General features: G+C 40.5%; 1 protein-coding gene across 2 annotated transcripts in view; it reads left to right on the forward strand.

Moving 5' to 3' along the window:
* CLIC2 (chloride intracellular channel 2) overlaps positions 1-22,766 on the forward strand; it is a 43,327-nt gene extending 20,561 nt beyond the window's left edge. For both annotated transcript variants that reach the window (XM_004390923.3, XM_023725679.1), the window contains 3 exons: positions 20,521-20,627; positions 21,250-21,431; positions 22,225-22,766. In XM_004390923.3, the coding sequence (XP_004390980.1) occupies positions 20,521-20,627; positions 21,250-21,431; positions 22,225-22,386 (451 nt within the window). In that variant the 3' untranslated portion in view covers positions 22,387-22,766. The remainder of the gene's footprint in view (positions 1-20,520; positions 20,628-21,249; positions 21,432-22,224) is intronic.
* Positions 22,767-22,980: the final 214 nt, after the last annotated feature.

Here is a 22,980-nt window from a genome sequence, read left to right on the forward strand (position 1 = left end):
ACAGAATGTGGAAATTATCGAACAATGTCATTAATATCACACACAAGTAAAATTTTGCTGAAGATCATTCAAAAGCGGTTGCAGCAGTACATCAACAGGGAACTGCCAGAAATTCAAGCTGGATTCAGAAGAGGACACGGAGCAAGGGATATCATTGCTGATGTCAGATCGATCGTGGCTGAAAGCGCAGAACACCAGAAAGATGTTTACTTGTGTTTTGTTGACTGTGCAAAGGCATTCGACTGTGTGGATCATAACAAATTATGGATAACATTGTGAAGAATGAGAATTCCAGAACATTTAACTGTGCTCATGAGGAACCTGTACTTAGACCAAGAAGCAGTCGTTCGAACAGAACAAGAGGATACTGTGTGGTTTTAAGTCAAGAAAGGTGTGCGTCAGGGTTGTATCCTTTCACCATACTTATTCAATCTGTATGCTGAGCAATAATCCGAGAAGCTGGACTATATGAAGAAGAACGGGGCATCGGGATTGGAGGAAGGCTCATTAACAACCTTCGATATGCAGATGACATTTCAGTATGGATTACACCTCAACATAAAGAAAACAAAAACCCTCACATCTGGACCAATAAGCAACATCATGATAAACGGAGAAAAGCTTGAAGTTGTCAAGGATTTCATTTTACTTGGATCCACAATCAACGGCCATGGAAGCAGCAATCAACAAATCAAATGACGCATTGCATTGAGCAAATCTGCTGCAAAAGACCTCTTTAAGTTGTTAAAAAGCAAAGATGTCACTTTAAGGACTAAGGTGTGCCTGCCCTATTCCATGGTGTTCTCAATTGTTTCATATGCCTGTGAAAGCCGGACAATGGATAAAGAAGACCAAAGAAGAAATGATGCTTTTGAATTATGATGTTGGCAAAGAATATTGAATATACTATGGACTGTCAGAAGAATGAACAAATCTGTCTTGGAAGAAGTACAACCAGAATGCTCCTTAGGAAGGATGGCGAGACTACGTCTTACATACTTTGGATATGTTATTAGGAGGGATCAGTCCTTGGAGAAGGACATTATGCTTGGTAAAGTAGAGGGTCAGAGAAAAAGAGGAAGACCCTCAGTAAGACGGATTGACACAGTGGCTGCAACAATGGCCTCAAGCATAACAATGATTGTGAGCATGGAGCAGGACCGGTCAGTGTTTCATTCTTTTGTACATAGGATCTCTATGAGTTAGAACTGACTCAATGGCACCTAACAACAACAACTCTTTCTCCTTACACCATCTGCTCCCCAACCTTTTTTTTTTTTACTCTCAAAGGTAACCAGTGAAAAAAATATTGTGTATTTTTCCATAGTTTTCTGTTTGTATAGGCATAATAATAATAAGCATAATTTACTTTATAAATATTGCACCTTGCTTGTCTCACTTCAGAGAAGATTGTTAACATCTTTCAACTCTACTGGTGTAGATTTAACTCATTCTTTTAATGGCTGCATAATAATCCATGTCACAGTTTGCCGTAAGTTGCTGAACTAGATGGGCATTTCCTTTCTTTCCAGTTTTTTATCACTAGATGTAGAGCTATAAATAACATCTTTATTCATATATCCTTATATATTGATGTTTTTATTCCTGTGGAATAGATTGCCAGGAGTGAAAGTCAAAGGGTATATTTTTATATTTTGACTGCTTTAGCCAGCATATGTAACAACATCTGACAGTGGTAGATGTTATCAGTCTTTTAAAATTTGTCACAATCTGATGAGTGTAGAGATATTCCATTGACACTTGAATTTGCATTTCCCTGAATAATAACTGAATTTGAGCATCTTTAAATATTTTGGTTGATCATTTATTTTTGTTCTTCTGTGAATTGCCTTGTCAAATCCTTCTGAATTTCTATTGCCTTCTGTATTAGTTAGGAACTGCGTTTAGCTCTGATAACCAGAGGGCTCAAAAAGCAATGGCTTAAATAAATAAGGATTTTTCTTTTCTCATATAATAAGAAGTCCAGAAGTAGGCATTGTAGGGCTGGGATGATAGCTCCATAATATCATTGAGGACTCAAACCAAACCCACTACCACGGAGTCAGTTCTGACTCACAGCAACTTAGGACAGAGTAGAACTGCCCATAGAGTTTCCAAGGCTGTAAATCCTTATGGAAGCAGACTGCCACATCTGTCTCCCGTGGAGCGCCGCGGACTTTTCAGTTAGCAGCTGAGTTCTTAACTCCTGCACCACCAGGGCTCCTTCACTGGGGACCCAGACTCTTAATATTTCTGTTTTGCCATCCTGCAGGTTTGGCTTCCATTCTCAGAGTTAACTCATGGTGGCAATATGTCTGCTGGAGCTCCAGGCAACAGATCTAACATGCACACAAGAAGAAGGGAAAGGCAAGGGAAAAAAGATGCAAGCCAGCTGAGTTAGCCTTCCTTTTTAAGGAGATTTCTCAGAAATTACGCTCAACCACTTCCGCTTACATCTCCTTGGCCAGAAGCAATTCGCATATGTATTTTTACACAAGTAACAGGAGCCTTCTGCGTTTGTTTGCCGCCATTGTGCCCTCCCCTTGTCCCCAGGTATTTTCCTAAGTGTGCTATGCTAATTTTCTTTTTACAGCAAAATGTGGAAGAGGATTGGCATGGTGTAACCCGATGAGAGTGGGTGCTCCCCGGTGCGACCTCTCGAATCAATTGAGAGACACCAGGACTTTGAGAAAGGGAAAGTAGACTTTATTGCAAGCAGGTCAAACAAGGAGCTGGGAGACTAAGTCTCAAATCAAGCTCCCTGACGCTGGGGATTCTAGGGCAGTTATAGGGTTCAAGATAGAGAATTTATGCATAATTCATGAAGTTTCTGGGAATAGGCAGGCAATTCCAGGAATTAACATGTATGGGGGTGCAGTAGGGGGATACAATATGGTGGTTAGGGGGTGTGTGTTTTTTAGGGGGTATGACGCATGAAGTTTATCTAAGGACAGCTTTGCGGCTTATTGCTCATGTCCGAATTGGGGGGGGGGTGCAATTAGTGAAGTGGCCTTGAGCAGAGAAGCAGTAAAATGACCTTGGGCTGCTACATAGAATGCCTTATCAGGAACTCACAGATTGGCTTGGTCATCTAGTGCTGCCATAACAGAAATACCACAAGTGGATGGCTTTAACAAAGAGAAATTTATTCTCTCACAGTCTAGTAGGTTACAAGTCCAAATTCATGCTGTCAGCTTCAGGGGAAGGCTTTCTCTCTGTGTCACCTCTGGAGGAAGGTCCTTGTCATCAGTCATCCCTTGGTCTGGGAGCATCTCAGCACAGGAACCTCAGGTCCAAAGGATGTGATCTGCTCCCAGCACTGCTTTCATGGTGGTATGAGGTCCCTATGTCTCTCTGCTCACTTCTCTTTTTACAGCTCAAAAGAGATTGGCTTAAGGCACTATCTAATCTTGTAGATCTCATCAATATAACTGCCACTAATCCATCTCATTACATCATAGTGATAGAATTTACAACACATAAGGAAATCACATCAGATGACAAAATGGTAGACAATCATACAATACTGGGAATCATGACCTAGCCAAGTTGACAGATATTTTGGGGGGACACAATTCAATCCATGACACAGACCCTGGGTGTGATGGGAGGAGGAGGAACAGTTTAACTCTGTCAGTTACATTCTAGGAAGGGGGAACAGTTTAACCTTGTCGGTTACATTCCCTCCTCTGGTTTTCAGAGTCTTCAGTCTTGAAGATAGATCTTTATGTAGGTGGTGGCCTGGACCTCTGGAACTTTTGAGCTTGCTGACTGGTGTAAGCATGTGCATTGTAAGATCTGAGGTTTGTTGAGAGGAACGTGGTTGGAGGTCTGAAGCACCATGATGTTCACAGCTGCTAGGCAATTTTGAATGAAACTGGTAAGATAGTTTAAGAGGCAGGGCAAAAACAGACAGATTAGCAAAAGAATTATCAGTGGAGTAAAAAGGGGCCAGAGCCAGTGGAAGCTGGGAAACAGGGACGTTATCCATGACCACCAATCAGACGGAGTTTCTCCAGCAGTAGGTTGGCAAAGGGGACGAGTCCAATTGGCGATTTATTCTTATTTGTGGAGATTGACTTCTACCTCATGACTGGTGTTTATCCAGGTACAGAGGTGTTGGCTACGGCACAGACGCCCCCTTCTTTGGCTAAGATATAGTCAAGAGCAATATGGTGGTCCATCACAACCCCATCCAGGGAATTTAAGGAAGTTTGCTGGGGTTTTACAGCTCAGCTGGTAGTTTTGGAAAGGATGTGAATAGTGTCTGATAAGTTTAACACAGCGTCTTGAAGAGCTGTGAGCTGAGGGAAAATTGTAAGCATTCGAATGACAAACCAACCAATGCCAATTTCGGTTATGGGATTACACCTGGTTCCAGTTAAGTCCCATCTGGTTTCATCAGAGTCGTCTGAGGTTTGAGTTTCTCTTTTTTTCCTCCATTAAGTTAGTAGGTGGTTTCATTAGCAGAGTGAGGTTATAAGGGGAAGTGATTATCATGGGGAAGGATGCTATTCCAAGGGTACAAGTACAAAGCACAGCTCGAGGCAAGAAGTATTTGTAAGCAGTAGAGAAGAATGTTTGACTCCCAGGTTTAGTATAATTACTGCAAAGAAATGAATTTCCAGGCAGTGTGCAAATACAGGTATGGCTTGCAACTTTTGAGTTGTTTCTCTCTGAATAAAACCAAGGGTTGGCAGTGTCATTGAACAAATTATCCCAGCTTTGTGTTATGCTATAGTTATTAATGACACAACCTGGATAAGTTCCTAGGTTAATAAGGCTGGTTAGATTTCGTAGGTGTTTCATTCCTTCTACTAAGGTGGAGTAATTAGTCCAAGTAAAATTGCCTATAGTGTCCAAATCTATAACCCAGTAAAATATGCTTTTGCTTTTAAAGCAAGGAGTGGTATCACTTGCTTTTTGGGCTCGTACCTCTAACCCAGAGCTATGGAAAGTGTCGTTACAGGTGGCAGGCAGTACCTTCTTTAGGTGTGTAACATCAGTTATTGGAACTGCCCAAGGGAAGTCGAGACTTTCCACGGTGGTAGGCAGAGGCTGACATACCCAACAGTGAGATTGCTTCCAGTGGCTACTGACTGGATTAGTTTTAGATAAAAATGGTCTGTCCATGAGACGCTCAGCATGGAGTCAAAATATAGGAAAGCAAGGAATGACCTGGAGCTGCTGTAAAAAGAGAAGGAGGAACACAATGATTGCCAAGACAGTAAAGGCAATGTAAACATTAAGAGAACAATCATGATGGAGGATCTCTGGGTTGGAGGGGCACCAGTCAGGCATTATCTTAGTTTTTTTTTTTTTTCAACAGATATTTTAAGTCCTGCACAAGCTCGCAGGTCCAATTGTTTTGATGAGGTTGTTCTTGTTGCAGAGGATATTCCAGGGGTGGCACAGGTTTGAGGCTAGTGTGATGCACCCAAGCTTCGATGTTTTCGACTTTAGCTGCCAAGTGGGTGGTTAAAAGAACAGTGTACAGTCCAGTCCACTGGAGTTCAAGGGGCTCCACTTTCCAGGTTTTCAGCTGAACTTGATCACCAGGCTGGAACGGGTGAAGTGGGGCATCAACAGGATATTTTGGATGGCTGAGAGCATACCTGTGAACAGAAGATAGGATGCCAAAGACAACAATTTTCGGAAAGCGACCTCCCTGGTGACAGAAACCTGAGTACTGGTTAAAGGCAAGTTATTTTTAAGAAATTGTTTTCCATACAGAATTTCGAAAGGGCTCAATTTGAACCTGCTTCTGGGGATGACCTGTACCTGCAAGAAGGCTAAGGGCAAAGCTTGGGGCCAGGTTATCTTTGTTTCTTGACAGATTTTGGCAATTCAGTTTTTTAGCATGTGATTCATCTTCTCAACTTTTAAGCTTAACTGTGGTCTCCAGGCTGAGCGTAAGTTCCAGTTGATTCCTAAAGGTCTAGAGACTTCTTGTGAAATTTGTGGGGTGAAGTGAGATAGTTGCAGGCAGGCCGAACCTGGGAATGATTTCATTAAGGTGCCATTTTGTAACTTCTGATGCTTTCTCTGCTTTACAAGAAAAAGCTTCTACCCAACCAGAAAAAGTGTCAATGAACACCAGCATAAATTTATAACTGCCACGGGCTCTTGGCATGTCGGTGAAGTCGACTTGCCAGTCTTCGCCTGAACTCTGTCTTTGATACTGGATTCCAGTGGTAGGCGGCCTGGTTGTTTTGGGGTTGTTTGGGCGCATATTTGGCAGGAACGGGTTGCCGGCTGGATGGCTCAATGAAGGTTTTCTCTAATAATGTGTTTAGAGACCAGGTTGTAAAGGGCTTCACTGAGAAGGGGATCCATCAAGTGTCCTGGACTCATAACCTTTCTTTCATGGGTACGTTTCCATCCATGAAAATCTACTGTTGTTCCACATTCAGCTGCTTGTTTAAGTTCTCTAATAGTGTAATTTGGAGCAGTTTCTGGAAGTTGTAAAGAAGGGATTAAAATTTCTGTGGCATACTTAATGTCTTTCCGAGCTGATGTTATAAGGTCCCGTTCTTTCCAAATGGCCCCATAAGCATGCAGGACTGAGAAGGCTTACCTGGAATTCGTGTAAACGTTAGTTGTTTTACCAGCAGCTATTTGGAGGGCTCGCATGAGAGCAATTAACTCTGCTTTCTGTGCCGAGGTTCCAGAGGGAAGCATGACTTCTGGATTGTCCAGGAGCTGGGCTTGGTAGCGGGCTGTTCGGCCTGCTGTGAGCCAGAGCCCGTCTTTCTACTCCAGTATGGTGAAAATTGCATGAGGTAAAAACATAGTCACAGGCTGACCTAAGGTAAACTTTTCAGCTTCAGCTAAAAGAAGGCAAGTTGCAGCTACCACCCTAAGACAGGCTGGCCATCCCTGAGGGACTGGATCTGGAAGTTTAGAAAAATATGCTACCTGGTCTTTTCCAAGGACCCGGTTGTTAAGACCTCTGCTATGACTCCCTCCACTTCCTGTACGTATAGTTTGCAGGGCTTTCTGAGGTCTGGAAGTCCAAGTGCCAGGGCAGAGGCTAGCTTTTCCTTGATTTTCGAGAAGGCTTGTTGACATTCACCTGTTCATTTGAAAGGGTCAGAGCCCTTTCCTCATGTGGCTTTGTAGAGAGGCTTTGTTATTAACCCAAAATTCAGGATCCACATTTTGCAAAAACTAGCCATACCTAGAAAGCCTTGAAGTTGTCTCCAGGTGGTCGGGTTGGAGATCTGGAGGATTACTTGTTTGCGCTCTGGCAGCAGGACACGCTGACGTTGAGAAATCTGGAAACCTAGGTAAGTTACCTTTTGTTGTGAGAGCTGAGCCTTGGCAGCAGATACTCGATAACCCGCCTGGGCTAGAAAGTTCAAAGTTAGAATTGTGTTTTTATCTGAGTCCTCTGTGGTAGGAGACAAGGAAATCATCTACATATTGAAGAAGGAGACCCCAAACCATCTGTACATCTGTAGACCCTGGAGATCTTTCGCCAGGGCTGTTCCAAACAGGGTGGGGCTGTTTTTTGAACCCCTGGGAGAGAACAGTCCAGCAATATTGTTGTTTTTCCCCCAAATAGTGTTACTCCCTTTCAAAGGTATTTCCTGAGATTCAGGGATTAAAGGAATGCAGAAGGCAGCCTTCAGGTCTAGGACAGGGAGGTTAGAAGAGTTTAAGGGTTTGCAACCATCGGGTGCAGGTCTTCAGTTACTTGATTGACTGTGCCTAAGTCCCACACAAATTGATATTCTCCTGTTTTTGGCTTCTTTACTGGGAGCACTGGAGTGTTGAAAGCAGATTTACACGGGTGGATGAGCCCTGCTTGTAGAAGTCTTTTAATCTGGGTTTGTAGACTGAGCCTAACTTCTAACTTAAAAGGGTATTGTTTAAGATGAGGGGGTATTGTTCCAGATTTAAGCTTTACTTGGACCAGATCTGCATTTTGAGCTCAGCCTGGATCCCCTTTAGCCCATACTAGTGGGTTAACAGCATTTATAATTTCTTTCAGTATTTCAGAGAAGAAATATGTTGGGCTGGGGGATAAAGCTAATAGGGAGGCCTGGAGCTTCCATCTGTTTTCAGGCAGGACCTGCAGGCTCAGTTTTCCTTCTGAAAAGCTGATCTGAGCATTTAGTTTTAATAACAGGTCCCATCTGAGCAATGGGATAGAACATTCTGGCATGTATAGGAAGCTATAAGTCAGGGAGGTTTCTCCTACCTGGCACTCCATAGGCTGCAGAAAAGGTCTTGTAGAAGGCTTTCCTGTTACCCTGATTACTTGTGTAGTTTGGGGAGAAAGTGATCCTTTCAGGTGATTCAAAACAGAATAGGTTGCTCCTGTATCAACAAGAAAACCTACAAGGTTATTTCCCAGCTTTAATGTAACCAGGGGCTCGGCGGATAAAGCTTGGAGGTGGGTGGATGCCCCTGGTCCTCCTCAGTCTGAATCTTTGGGCTGGGCAGATTGAAGCATCTCAGGGGCAGCTGGGCTTCGGCTGAGTTTCTGGTTCTGACATTCCTTCTTCCAGTGCCCCTCTTGTTTACAGTAAGCATGCTGATTTTTACCTAGTTGGGGGAGGCTCCTTGACAACGCCCAGGGCAGTTGCCCCTTCAGATGGTTATGTTGGCCTGGTTTGAAAGGCCAGCAAGCCAGAGTGGCCGTGAGGAAAGCTGCTTGCTGTTTGAATTTATGGATTTCTTTCTTTTCCTGGACCTAGCCTCTGTTGGTAAACACTTTAAAGGCTACTTCAACTAATTGTGCTAGGCTCATACCTAGACTCCCCTTGGCTTTTCGTCACTTCTTTCTAATGTCCAGTGCACTTTGCCAAATAAATACCATATTTATCATTTTTGCGTTCTCTGGATTTTCTGGGTCTACATCTGTATATTGTCGAAATGCAGCGAAAATTCTTTCAAGGAACGTAGATGGACCCTCAGTCAGTCCTTGACGGACCTCATAGAGCTTATTTAATTTTTTTTGTTTTGGAGCACCTCGTTTCAACCTCACAGTAAGATAAGTCTGAAAATGGTTGAGCCTGCCATTTCCCAGAGGATCATTAGGGTTCCGGCTAGGCTCAGAAGAAGATATTGCTAAATCAGGAGCTTGTTGAATAGGGTTGTTGGACTGATGGATGTGCTCCACTTCTTCCCTGGCTTTTCATAAGACTAATCTCGCTCCTCTGGGCTCAAAAGAATATTCAAGAGTGACTGACAGTCAGCCCAGGTAGGGCGATGGGTGGGGAAGATGGAAATAAAAAGATCTGCCATATGTTTTGGGTCCTCTTGATAAGGAGGGAGATTGTTTTTCCAATTGAACGAATCAGATGTAGAGAATGGAGTGTGTACCCAGACTAATCCTGGAGTTCTATTTTCTTCCTGTCCAGTAGGAATTTGTGTTAGTGGATAATGCCCTGTTGCCTTGTTTAGGGTAGGGAAGTCCATCATCTGAAAGTAGCACCACTTCACATGTGCTGCAGGGAAGCCATTTCTGAGGTTGGCTCTGCCGGCCCAGACGGTTCTGGCAGATACAACGATAGGGCTGACATCAGAGGAAGAGGGGGCAAATCATCTTCCCATAGAGAATCAAAGACCTTTTATCTCTTTACCTCAGTTTGAACCATAATTTTACATTACTTTTGAATGTTTCTATTGTTATACAAGGACATAAAGGCATCAACATACATTTTCTCATCCCATTTACCTTCCTGAGTGCAAAACAAATCTAACTGGAGAACAGTATTGTCATTTAGGGAACCATTTTGAGGCCAACTTTCCCCATCAGCCAGTTGATATTGTGGCCATGCAACGTTGCAGAAAAATTTCATCTTATCTTTTTTCATAGAATTGTAACTAAAAAAATCCCAATTAGCTAGGATGCATCCCAAGGGGCTGCACTTTGGTATATCTTGTGCGTTCCCCATACTTGAGCCTAGGCCAAAATGAGGATCTAGGCTAAAACCAGAAAAACCAGGAGTACTAGAACCACAACAACCAAAGTGCAACAGGGATTTCTTATGACTCGAGCAATATAGCCCTCAACCACCAGATTCTGACAGAAACAGCAGTCCTCTTGGGCTCGTCCCCGGCTCTTAAGTCACTCACCCCCTCAGAAGCCCTTAGGTACTTGTGACAACGTTTGCACAGTACTCACCGGATCAGTATCCTTACCCAGCATCTGTTTCTCAATCTCAAAAAAGCGGGTCACCATGGGTCCAGGCAAAGCTCCAGCTGTGAAGGTCAGTTTTGCCATCGCCTCCCAGAAAAATTAGCTGGTCCACGCTGAGGGCCAGAAGCGCTCCCAGGAGCTGGGCAGCAAAGTTAGAAGGAGAATAAAGGTCCCATCTGGGTCGCCAGAATTTATAACCCAATGAGGGTTGGTCCTGCCTGGTGCGACCCCTCGAGTCAATTGAGAGACACCAGGCCTTTGAAAAAGAGAAAGTAGACTTTATTGCAAGCCGGTCAAGCAAGGAGCTGGGAGACTTAGTCTCAAATCAAGCTCCCTGAGATTGAGGATTCTAGGGCAGTTATAGGGTTCAAGACAGGGAACTTATGCATAATTTATGAAATTTCTGGGAATAAGCAGACAATTCCAGGAATTAATTAACATGAATGGGGGTGCAGGGGGTGCAGTATGGTGGCTAGGGGGCATGTGTTTTTTGGGGGTATGACACATGAAGTTTATCTAAGGACAACTTTGTGGCTTATTGCTCATGTTCAAATGGGGGGGCAATTAGTGAAGCAGTCTTGAGCACAGAAGCAGTAATACGACCTTAAGCTACTACACAGAATGCCTTATTAGGAACTCACAGACCCTGGGTGTGATGGGACGAGGGGGAACAGTTTAACCCTGTCGGTTACAATAGTAGCACTTGTGAGGGTGCCTCATGAGGGGGGGAGGTCGCTGCCAGCAAACAAATGCAGAAGGCACATGTTATTTGTGTGAAAATATGGTAGTCATATCTAAGTAATAAGAGGATCTATGAAATGTAGTTTATATCCAGGTATCTTGCCGTCCCTAACAAAATCAGGGTTCAGTTAATAAAAAAGAAAGGTAAAGTGGTACATACTAGTGTTAATTTCCCCCTCTGATCATCCAAATAAATGTGTGCATCCTTCTCTCCCTACGTGGAAAACACTTACTCCGAAGGGAGATAACTTCCAAGTCCCATACAGTTACCGCATCTAGTTCAAAGTCAAGGATCTTTTGGTTAGGTTCAATGTCTCCATTAGATACTAATGGTCTAGCAATCAAATGAATTAAAAGATGAGCTATCTCCACCCACTCCTTGACACATTCAATATTCAATGGTGGATTAGGAATTAGATAACTGGAATAAAAACTCCTATTTTTAAAAGGGAAGATTGGATAACACACAACAATCACTGGTCTATAACAGTTAACATTCTCCTCTTGGTTACAAACACCAAAAAAATTATTTTTGTAAGGCCCTCAGAATGGTGTTTAGTTTGCCATATTGCTAGATATGGGGGCCTTTCCATATGAACTTTGTTTCGTCTAATTTTTAAAAACCTATTAGATGCTAAACAAAATTTAAAAAAAATTTAATGGGCGAAGGACTTGAATAAACATTTCTCCCAAGAATATATACAAATGGCCAATAAGCACAAGAAAAGATGCTCAATATCATTAATCATTAGGGAAATGCAAATCAAAACTACAATGAGATACCACTTTGCCCCCACTAGGATAGCTATTATCAGAAAAATGGAAATTGACAAGTGTTGGAAAGGATGTGGGGAAACTGTAACCCTCATCCATTGTTAGTGGGATTGTAAAATGATGCAGCCGCTGTGGAAAAGAGTATAGTAGTTCCTCAAAAAGTTAAACATAGAACTAGCATGTGATCCAGCAATTCCACTCTTAGGTATATATCCAAAAGAATTAAAAGCAGGGACTCAAACAGATGCTTGTACACCAGTGTTCATTGCAGCATTATTCACAATAGCCAAAAGGTGGAAACAACGCAAATGTCCACGGGTTGGAAGAATGGATAAATAAAATATGGTATATACATACAGTGAAATATTATTCAGCTGTAGAGAGAAATGAAGTTCTGATATATGCTACGACATGGATGAACCTTGAAAAGATATTGAGTGAAATAAGTCAGACCCAAAAGGACAAATATTGTATGATCCCAAAAACCCATTGCTGTTTAGTCAATTCCAACTCATAGCAACTGTATAAGACAGAGTAGAACTGCCCCCATAGGGTTTCCTAGGAGTGGCTGGTGAATTTGAACTGCTGACTTTTTGGTTCGTAGCTGAGCTCTTAATCATTGGGCAACCAGGGCTCCTGTATGATCCCATTTAATATGAAATATTCAGAATAGGCAAATGTATAGAGCCCAAAGTTTATTAGTCGTTAGCAGAGGCAGGTGAGGGGGGAAATAGGGAGATATTGTTAAGGGGTACTGAGTTTATGTTAAGGGTGATGAAAACTTTGGTATCAGATAATGGTAATGGTTGAACAACATGGTGACCATAATCAATGTCACTGAATTGTACATGTAAAAATGGTTAAAATGGCAAATGTTTTGTTTTATATATATATATATATATATATATATATATGTATATCACAACACTAATATTTTTTAAGTAAGAAAACAGAAAGGGAGGGAGAGACAGACAGATACACAGTTTGTACCTGCCAAAATATCACCCTTCAGAAGTGGAACCAGGGCTTGTTTGTAAGCACACTGTGGCAGCTTGGAGAAGGGAGAGATGCCCACTCTTCAGTGGCTATGGGCTGCCATCTCCTTACAACTACTTAGGGCTCACAGGGTGTCATAATACAGTAGGGTGAGTCCTAATCCCATCTGAGTGGTGTGTTATAAAAAAGAACAGACATAGGGGAAAGACATCATGTAAAGATGCATCCACAAGCCAAGGAAAGCAAAATTTTCTGGGAGCCACCAGAAGCTGAGAGCAGGGAACAGTTTCTCTCTCAGAGCCTTCAGAAGGAGTCAACATGACTGATACCTTGATTTGGGACTTCTAGCCTCTAGAACTGTGAGACAATAAAAAAAATAAATTTAAATTTAAAAACCTATTAGAGATACACATAAGTGAAAATGGTGGAGTAGAGAGAGCCAAAACTGTCCATCCAAAAAATGCAATGAATAAACTGGAAAAAAAATTAGAATCAACTTTTAACTTTAGAATCCAATAAATAAAAAACTTACAACAGCTAGGGGAGTACTTTAATAAAGAAATAAATACCTGAATTTCAGTGAGAGAGCTCAGTTGCCATCCCCTACTCCTCAGCTCAGCAACGGCCTTGAAGATGGCAGTCCACATTCTGGATACAGCTTGCTGGTACCAGAGGGAGAAATATGGACATTATTCTCAAATAATTGTGGTTGTGTGTTTTGACCTATCTGGCGGAGCCCTGGTGGCGCAGTGGTTAAGAGCTATGGCTGCTAACCAAAATGTCGGCAGTTCGAATCCACTAGCTGCTCCTTGGAAACCTTATGGGGCAGTTCTACTCTGTCCCATAGGGTCACTATAGGATCGCTATGAGTCAGAATCAACTCGAAGGCAACGGGTTTGGAGTGTGGGGCAGGGGGTTTTGGTGCCTCCCTGAAGAATTGGCTCACAGGCTTGCCTTTGTTTTGTCTGCCTTGGAGCTTCTGCAGGGCTGAGGCAGCTTCCTAGGTGGCATTTGTTGAAAGCATTTAAAGGCATATGTATTACCCACTGCCACATACAGCAAGAAATAACAGTTGGGCAAGAAAAAGACAGACCAAAAATCATGAGAAGGAAGAGGCTGGGGAAGGAGATACTTGGAATAATAAGGGCTCCCATGTATTCTGGAGAATCTAAAAGGCCACACACATGCCCAGGGCTGGACACATGCTTGAAAAGAACTGAAAAGACTCTATGCTCTCACCTCTAGCAGTCCTACAGATTCTGTACGAGCAGGAAGTAAAGGCTATGTCAGAGTTGTAAACTGCAAGGCTAAGTGTTGAAGGAGGGCTCCAACACAGAGCAAATCTGCAAAGACAGGGAGAGTTGTTTTTTTGTTTTTTCTTGTTTCTCTTTTTAGATCCAAGCAGTTAAGGAAATATCTGTCAAATCACTAGTAGACTACTAAGCTAATGAAACAGAGACTTCAGTGGCCACACATAACAAAGAATACAGATTGCACAAATTTAGTTTAGAAAAGTAACTAACCAAATAAATAACCACCACAACAAGTAACAACAAACCCTGGGGAGGAGAAGAATCTATTTTCCAGCACACATTATAATATGCAAAGTGTCCAGTTTTCAACAAAAATTTACAAGATATGCAAAGAAGCAAGAAATTATGGCCCTTTAGGGAAAGAAAAGAAATTAACAAACTATTCCTGAGGAAGCCCAGACATTGCACTTACTAGACAAACACTTTAAATCAACTATTTTAAATATACTCAAATAGATAAAGGAAACCATGGACAAATAAGTAAAGGAAACCAGGAGAGCAATGTCTCACCAAATAGAGAATATCAGTAAGGAAATAGAAATTATAAAAAGGAATCAAATAGAAAATCTGTAGAAAAGTTCTGCATGAGTACAATTAAGTGTTCTGGAATTCCCATTCTTTGCAATGTTATCCATAATTTGTTATGATCACACAGTGAAATGCCTTTGCAGAGTCAATAAAATACAGGTAAGCATCTTTCTGGTATTCTCTGTTTTCAGCCTGGATCCATCTGACATCAGCAATGATATTTCTTGTTCCATGCCCTCTTCTGAATTTGGCTTGAATTTCTGGTAGTTCTCTGTCGATGTACTGCTGCAACTGATTTTGAATGATGTTCAGCAAAATTTTACTTGTTTATGATATTAATGATATTGTTCAATAATTTCCTCAGTTAGATCACCTTTCTTTGGAATGGGAACAAATATGGATCTCTTCCAGTGGGTTGGCCAGGTAGCTGTCTTCCAAATTTCTTGGCATAGAAAAGTGAACACTTCCAGCACTGCATCCATTTGTTGAAACATCTCAATAGGTTTTCCATCAATTTCTGGAGCCTTGTTTTTCGTCAATGCCTTCAGTGCAGCTTGGACTTCTTCCTTCAGTACCATAGGTTCTTTGTCATATGTTACCTCCTGAAATGGCTGAACGTCAACCAATTCTTTTTGGTACAATGACTCTGTGTATTCCTTCCATCTTCCTTTAATGCTTCCTGCATCATTTAATATTTTCCCCATAGAATTCTTCAATATTGCAAAGCAAGGCTTGAATTTTTCCTTCAGTTCTTTCAACTTGAGCAATGCCAAGCGTGTTCTTCCTTTTTGGTTTTCTAACTCCAGATCTTTGCACATTTCATCATTAATACTTTACTTTGTCTTTTTGAGCTGTCTTTGAAATCTTCTGTTCAGCTCTTTTACTTCATCATTTTTTCCTTTTGCTTTAGCTACTCCACATTTAAGAGCAAGTTTCAGAGTCTCTTCTGACATCTATTTTGGTCTTTTCTTTCTTTTCCTGTCTTTTTAATGACCTCTTTGCTTTCTTCATGTATGATGTCTTTGATGTCATTCCACAGCTCGTCTAGTCTTCAGTCATTATCGTTCAAGATGTCAAATCTATTCCTGAGATGGTCTCTAAATTGAGACCCCACAAGTGTGTCAGTTTGTCATACTGTGGTGGCTTGTGTGCTGCTGGGATGCTGGAAGCTATGCCACCGGTATTTCAAATATCAGCAGTGTCACCCATGGTGGACAGGCTTCAGCTGAACTTCCAGACTAAGACAGACTAGGAAGAAGAAACTGGAGGTCTACTTCTGAAATAATTAGACAGTGAAAACCTTATTAATAGCAGCCAAACATTGTATGATATAGCACCAGAATATGAGCCCCTCAGGTTGAAGGCACTCAAAATACGACTGGGGAAGAGCTGCCTCCTCAAAGTAGAGTTGACCTTAATGACATGGATGAAGTCAAGCTTTTGGGACCTTCATTTCCTGAGGTGGCATGACTCAAAATGAGAAGAAACAGCTGCAAACATACATTAATAATAGGAATGTGGGATGCATGAAGTATGAATCTAGGAAAACTGGAAATCATCAAAAATTTAAAAAAAAATATAAGCATTGATATCCTAGGCATTGTTGTTGTTGTTGTTAGGTGCCGTCAAGTTGGTTCCAACTCATAGTGACCCTATGCACCACAGAATGAAACACTGCCCGGTCCTGCGCCATGCTCACAATCATTGTTATGCTTGAGGCCATTGTTGCAGCCACTGTGTCAGTCCATCTCGTTGAGGGTCTTCCTCTTTTTCACTGACCCTCTGCCAAGCATGATGTCCTTCTCCAGGGACTGATCCCTCATGACAACATGTCCAAAGTATGTAAGACGTAGTCTCGCCATCCTTCCTAAGGAGCATTCTGGTTGTACTTCTTCCAAGACACATTTAGTCGTTTTTTTGGCAATCCATGGTATATTCAACATTCTTCACCAACACCACAATTCAAAGGCGTCAATTCTTCTTCGGTCTTCCTTATTCATTGTCCAGCTTTCACTGCATATAATGTGATTGAAAATACCATGGCTTGGGTCGGGTGCACCTTAGTCTTCAAGGTGACATCTTTGCTTTTCAACAGTTTAAAGAGGTCTTTTGAGACAGATTAGCCCGATGCAATGCATCTTTTGATTTCCTGACTGCTGCTTCCATGGGTGTTGATTGTGGATCCAAGTAAAATGAAATCCTTGACAACTTCAATCTTTTCTCCGTTTATCATGATGTGGCTTATTGGTCCAGTTGTGAGGATTTTCGTTTTCTTTATGTTGGATTGTAATCCATACTGAAGTCTGTGGTCTTTGATCTTCACCGGTAAGTGCTTCAAGTCCTCTTCACTTTCAGCAAGCAAGGCATTAGTGAGCTAAAATGGACTGGTAGTGGCCATTTTGAATCAGGCGATCATATGGTCTACTATGTCAGGAATGACAAATTGAAGAGGAATGAGGTTGCATTCATTGTCAAAAAGAACACTTCAAGATTTATCCTGAAGTACAACGCTGTCAGTGATAGGATAATATCCATACACCTACAAGGAAAACCAGTTGATATGACTATTATTTAAATTTATGCACTGTCTTAGTCATCTAGTGCTGCTATAACAGAAATACCACAAGTGGATGGCTTCAACAAAGAGAAATTTATTCTCTCACAGTCTAGTAGGTTACAAGCCCAAATTCAGGGCTTCAGCTCCAGAGGAAGTCTTTCTCTGTCGGCTGTGGAGGAAGGTCCTTGTCATCAGTCTTTCCTTGGTCTGGGAGCATCTCAGCACAGGAACCTCAGGTCCAAAGGACGTGCTCTACTCCCGGCACTGCTTCCTTGGTGGTATGAGGTTCCCATGTGTCTCTGCTCACTTCTCTCTTTTACATCTCTAAAGAGATTGGCTTAAGACACTACCTAATCTTGTAGACCCCATCAGTATAACTGCCGCTAATCCATATTATTACATCATAGTGGTAGAATTTACAACACATAAGGAAATCACATCAGATTACAAAATGGTACACAGTCATACAATACTGGGAATCATGACCCAGCCAAGTTGACAGATATTTTTGGGGGACACAATTCAATCCATGACATGCACCAACCACTAATGCAAAAGATGAAGAAACTGAAGATTTTTACCAACTTCTGCAGTCTGAAATTGATCAAATATGCAATCAGGATGCATTGGTCATTACTGGTGATTGGAATTCAAAAGTTGGAAACGAAGGATCAGTAGTTGGAAAGTATGGCCTTGGTGATAGAAACGACGCCAGAGATCGCATGATAGAATTTTGCAAGACCAACGAATGCTTCATTGCAAATACCTTTTTTCAACAACGTAACTGGCAAGTATACACGTGGACCTCGCCAGATGGAATACACAGGAATCAAATCAACAACATCTGTTGAAAGAGATAATGGAAAAGCTCAATATCATCAGTCAGAACAAGGCCAGGGCCCAGCTGTGGAACAGACCATCAATTGCTCATATGCAAGTTCAAGTTGAAGTTGAAGAAAATTAAAACAAGTCCATGAGAGGCAAAGTACAAACGAGACTATATCCCACCTGAATTTAGAGACCATTTCAAGAATAGATTTGGCGCATTGAACACTAATGACCAAAAACCAGACAAGTTGTGATTATTGATAGCATATAAAAAAAACTTTAAAAAAAATTTTTTTACTTGTATTTAGCCAGCATACCAAAATAGCTCATTAATCCTGGTAATGTTTTTCTTATACTTTCTTGAGTTTTCTAGGTATTCCATCATATTATTGTTTCTCTCCCGCTAATTACACTGATTATTTTCGGTTACTCCCTTCCTCCACTTGCTTGAATCTCAAAAACAATACCAAATAATAGTCGAAATTATTTGCATCTCTTTCTTGTTCATAGTTTTAATGTAAATGGCTTTAGTATTTCACAACTTAAACTGTCTTTTCTTCTCTTACTGGTTAGGACATTCAGTGTAATGTTGAAGAACAGTCGTGATGATATTGATTATCCTTTTCCTTTACTGATTTTAAAGAGAGCATTTCTAAATTTCACCATTTAACATGATGCTTGCTGTAAGTTCTTGATGAATATCTTTTAAGAAAGTTAATTAATAGATTTGTTTAATCCTTCAAATATTTAGTGAATATTTACTGTATGTCAGGTATTATTCTAGGTACTTGGAACATATCAGTGAATGAAACAGGCAAAAACTCTCAGCTCTGGTAGAGCTTACATTCTAGTAGAGAGAGAGATGGGAAATAGAAAGCATGTTAAATGATGATAAATGATAAAAGAGAAAAAATAAAGTAAGGAAAGGAGTTAGTGAGTGTTAGATATAGGGGAGAGGTTGCAATGTTACCTAGGGTGGCCAGGGAAAGGCTTCACTGAGGAGGTGATATCAGAAAAAAAAAAAAAAAAGACCTGGAAAATAGACTGGGAACAGGATATGTAGTTATATAGGGAAATCACTCCATCTAAGGGAAGACCAAGCGCTAAGGCTCTCAGGCAGGAGCTACCCCGGCCTGTTTGAAGAACAACAAGGAAGCCAGTGTCACAAATGTAGTGAGTAAGGGAGTAGTAGGAGCTGCAGTCAGATCACGTGGGTCTTTGTAGACCATGTAAGGACTTAGACTTTGACCCTGAGTGAGATGGACCCATTGGTGGGTATTGAGACATCACTGACTTCTGGGTGGAGAATAGACTGTAAGGGAATAAGAGTGAAAGTAGGGAGATCAGTCAGGAGGCTGTTGCAGTGATACAGGGTAGAGATGGTGGTAGCTTTAGACTAGGGCAAGGGACAGTGGCGGTGGTGGGAAGTGAACAGATTGTGGGCACATTTTGAAAGGTAAGCTGGCAGGAGATGGATAGAATGTTTGGTTGGAGAGAAAGAGAGGTGTTGAGGATGATTGACCACTCCGCATTTGTTAGTGGTTTTTTTAATGAATAGGAATTGATTTTTATTGAACACTTTTTTCTGCATATATTCATGATTATATGGTTTTTCTTCTTTAATTTATTAATGCCATGAATTACATTATTTGATTTTATTATGCTATATGAACTTTGTATTCCTAAGGGGGGGACATCTTGGTCATTTGGTGTTAAATTTTTGTATATTGCTGAATTTGGTTGCTAATATTTATTTAGGAGTTTTCCATCTATGTTCATATGGAATATTGGCTTATATTTTTTCTTTCTAATGTTGCTTTTATCTAGTTTGGGTATCAAGTTAATAAGAGCCTCTTAAAATGAATCAGGGAATATTCTTTTTTTATCTTCTGTGGAACTAGTTGTGTAAGATGGGGATTTCTTTTCCTTAATGGTTTGGGAAATTGCCTGTAAAAGAAATCTGGTCTTGATGCTTTCTATTTTTGTCCCAGTGAATGTATTTTAAACTATATACCCTATTTCTTTGATGATTATATGTCTATTGAGATTTATTATTCTTGAGTTAGTTTTGTTTAGCAATATACATTTTAGGATAATTGACAATTTTCTTCTAAGTTTTAAATTTATTGGCAGGTAATTGGTGATAGAATTCCCTTAGTTCCCTCCTCACTTTGATATATGGAGACATTACTTGTCTTTTTCTAGCCTCTCCATCCTCTTCATCCTCACTTCATTCATTTTGTAAGTTAAAATATTTGAAATTGTATTTTTTTTCTACTACTTATCTTTGAAAATGTATAGTATTACCACCATATCTTCTGCCAAATAGGCTTTTAGGAGCACGTATGGGAACCTAATTACCATTTAAAGCACTGTTTCTACAGATAAATGAGCTTTGATTTCTAGACAAGTGATTTGTCAGTGAATTTTATAAAGTATTCTGAGATTGGGAAAAAAACTGTATATTCTAATGAGAGATTTCTCAGGACCTGCAGCTTCCAGTAAAATTTTCTAAAGTCTCCATTCTCAGTATAGTGCAAGCTACATTTCCCGATCTTCTCTCTATAGACACCACATCTCTGCCTTGTTATGTATGTGTGAATGATAGTTCAGTGGTGTTTCTTTTTAAGGTATCCTCACCTGAGCCCCAAGTACAAGGAGTCCTTTGATGTGGGCAGTAATCTCTTTGCCAAGTTTTCTGCGTACATTAAGAACACGCAAAAGGAAGCAAATAAGAGTAAGACACCTTTCTTTAAGTCTATTTCTCTCACTCCCGTGTTCACTCTCACATTCTCACTTAGCTAAAATGGATTTTCCCGAAGATATGTATATGTTGGGGAACAGCCTACTCTCTTCCTCTTGGTTCTCTCCTCTGAAATTCCCTTGCATGAAGTTTTATTAGATTTAGAACCCAAGATTCAATATGGAAATTACCAACTTAGCTCGATTAGAGCGTTGGCATATTACCTTTAAGGTTCTTTAAACTGTAGCATCTACCATCTCCCATAAACATCCTTGAATAGGTTTACTATCCTCTAAAGTGAGTCATGAGAGCTATCAGTCTCTCACTTTCTGCCTTCCGTGTAAAACACTAACATATATCACTTTTCTTTCTTTCTTTGACTCACCTCCCAATGCACCTTCCCAAGAAAAGCCCCAAAAGGTTTTAAATCACCATTTGATTAAACATCTGACTCTGTCTCATCAGTGGTCAGTTGAGCATTCTAAATAGATGTTGAAGAGCCAGTGTAGGCAACATGCATAGCTAGAGATGTCTAAATGTGTGAAAAGCATAGTGAGAATGTTATTTACTCATGAAGATAAAACATTTATAATTGACCCAAGACTTCACTCTTCAGATTTTGAAAAATCTCTGCTCAAAGAATTGAAGCGTCTGGATGACTACTTAAACACCCCACTTCTGGATGAAATTGATCCAGATAGTGCTGAAGAACTCACGGTTTCCAGAAGATTGTTCTTGGATGGAGATCGGCTGACACTGGCTGACTGCAACTTGTTACCCAAACTGAACATTATTAAAGTAAGTTTTTATAAGGCAGATTGAATAGTTTGGGGAGGGGTTTGTGAGTTGCCAGCACAAAGCCCAGTGACCTTCCAGTGTGAGGTTGTTATGTGATGTCTTTGTCGTCATCATCATCATCATCAATAAATAGTGTATATCTCCCTTTTGCTCCTCAGAGGAAAGATCCATAATGTCCTCCTCTGGGAAGCATAAAAACTTCTTGTTTCTTTCTAAATCAGACGGTATTTTCCACTGCCTTGTCTGTAAAACCAGGATAACAATTCTACTTATTTAACAGAATTGTTGAGAGAATTAACTAAATTAAAGCATGTAAAATGCTTAGCACTATACCTAGATCATAACAAATGATAAAAATATGGACTATTAATATTATTAGAATGATTTAATCATTAATTTAACAAATATTTATTGAACAGTACTTTATCCCAGGCCCAATGCTTGATAGAAAATACATAAAGAAACTAGACATAACCAGGGCCCTAAATAAGCTCTTAGTCTACTGGGGAAGGTATGTGCTCCTTTTCTATGTTCTCTTCCTCTAAATATATTCATAATTAAATAAAGTATCGATATAAACATATGATTGCAAGCTTTGTCTACATTGGTAGACAAAACATTAAAGTAGTAAATCCAAGATTCTTTAAGGAAATGTAGTTTATTTTATAGTACTTTTTGAGTAGATAAGATGTCCTCACTAATCTTAATTTTTGAAACATGATTCTACATAGTATGCATATTACTTGTTCCTTTTATGACCAACTGATTTTTCTTCTTTCTTCCAAAACTCAAGGTTGCTGCCAAAAAATACCGTGACTTTGACATTCCAGCAGAATTCTCAGGAGTCTGGCGCTATCTCCACAATGCCTATGCCCGTGAAGAATTTACCCACACGTGTCCTGAAGCCAAAGAAATTGAAACTACTTATGCAAGTGTGGCTAAACAGAAGAGTTAGGACAACTCTTCCAGCAGGAAAACTTACCTTTGTTATCAGATTTCATTTATTGTCATATTAGAAAGGTTTTTGGAAACAAGAATATGGCAAATACTGTTTCCTCTATCCAACTCTCATTAAAAAGAACTCTGTATTTTCTGTATCTATTTAGCCACAGTCTGCCCACTGTGTATTTTACAGATCTTCATATTTTTCCTTTATTTTCTTTATGCTCAAGGCATAACCACTACAATCTTGAATGACATGGAAAGCATCAAGATGTTTTGCTCTTTGCTTGAATTCCTAGAATGCATTGTGTGTAAGCTAAAAATAGGTGTCTACAGTTACAAATTGTATACCGTATTTTTTCGCAAATAATGCGCCCACGCATATAATGCACGGAAATGATGAAATTAAATAAAACAGTTCTGGCATAGAGTGGCCATGCATATACTGCACATGTCCCATGACATTTCCTGAAGTGAATTTCAGCCTCATTCACCCATCCTCCCATATTACAAGTAAATCATATCGTTCTGTTCATTTTCTTTAATCTCCTGCTTATGTGTATAAAAATAATCCAAAAATGTTACTTCTGTAGTTCTTCGTCAGTCA

This window comes from Trichechus manatus, unplaced genomic scaffold, assembly GCF_000243295.1.
Source record: "Trichechus manatus latirostris isolate Lorelei unplaced genomic scaffold, TriManLat1.0 scaffold00354, whole genome shotgun sequence".
Taxonomy (NCBI): Eukaryota; Metazoa; Chordata; class Mammalia; order Sirenia; family Trichechidae; genus Trichechus; species Trichechus manatus.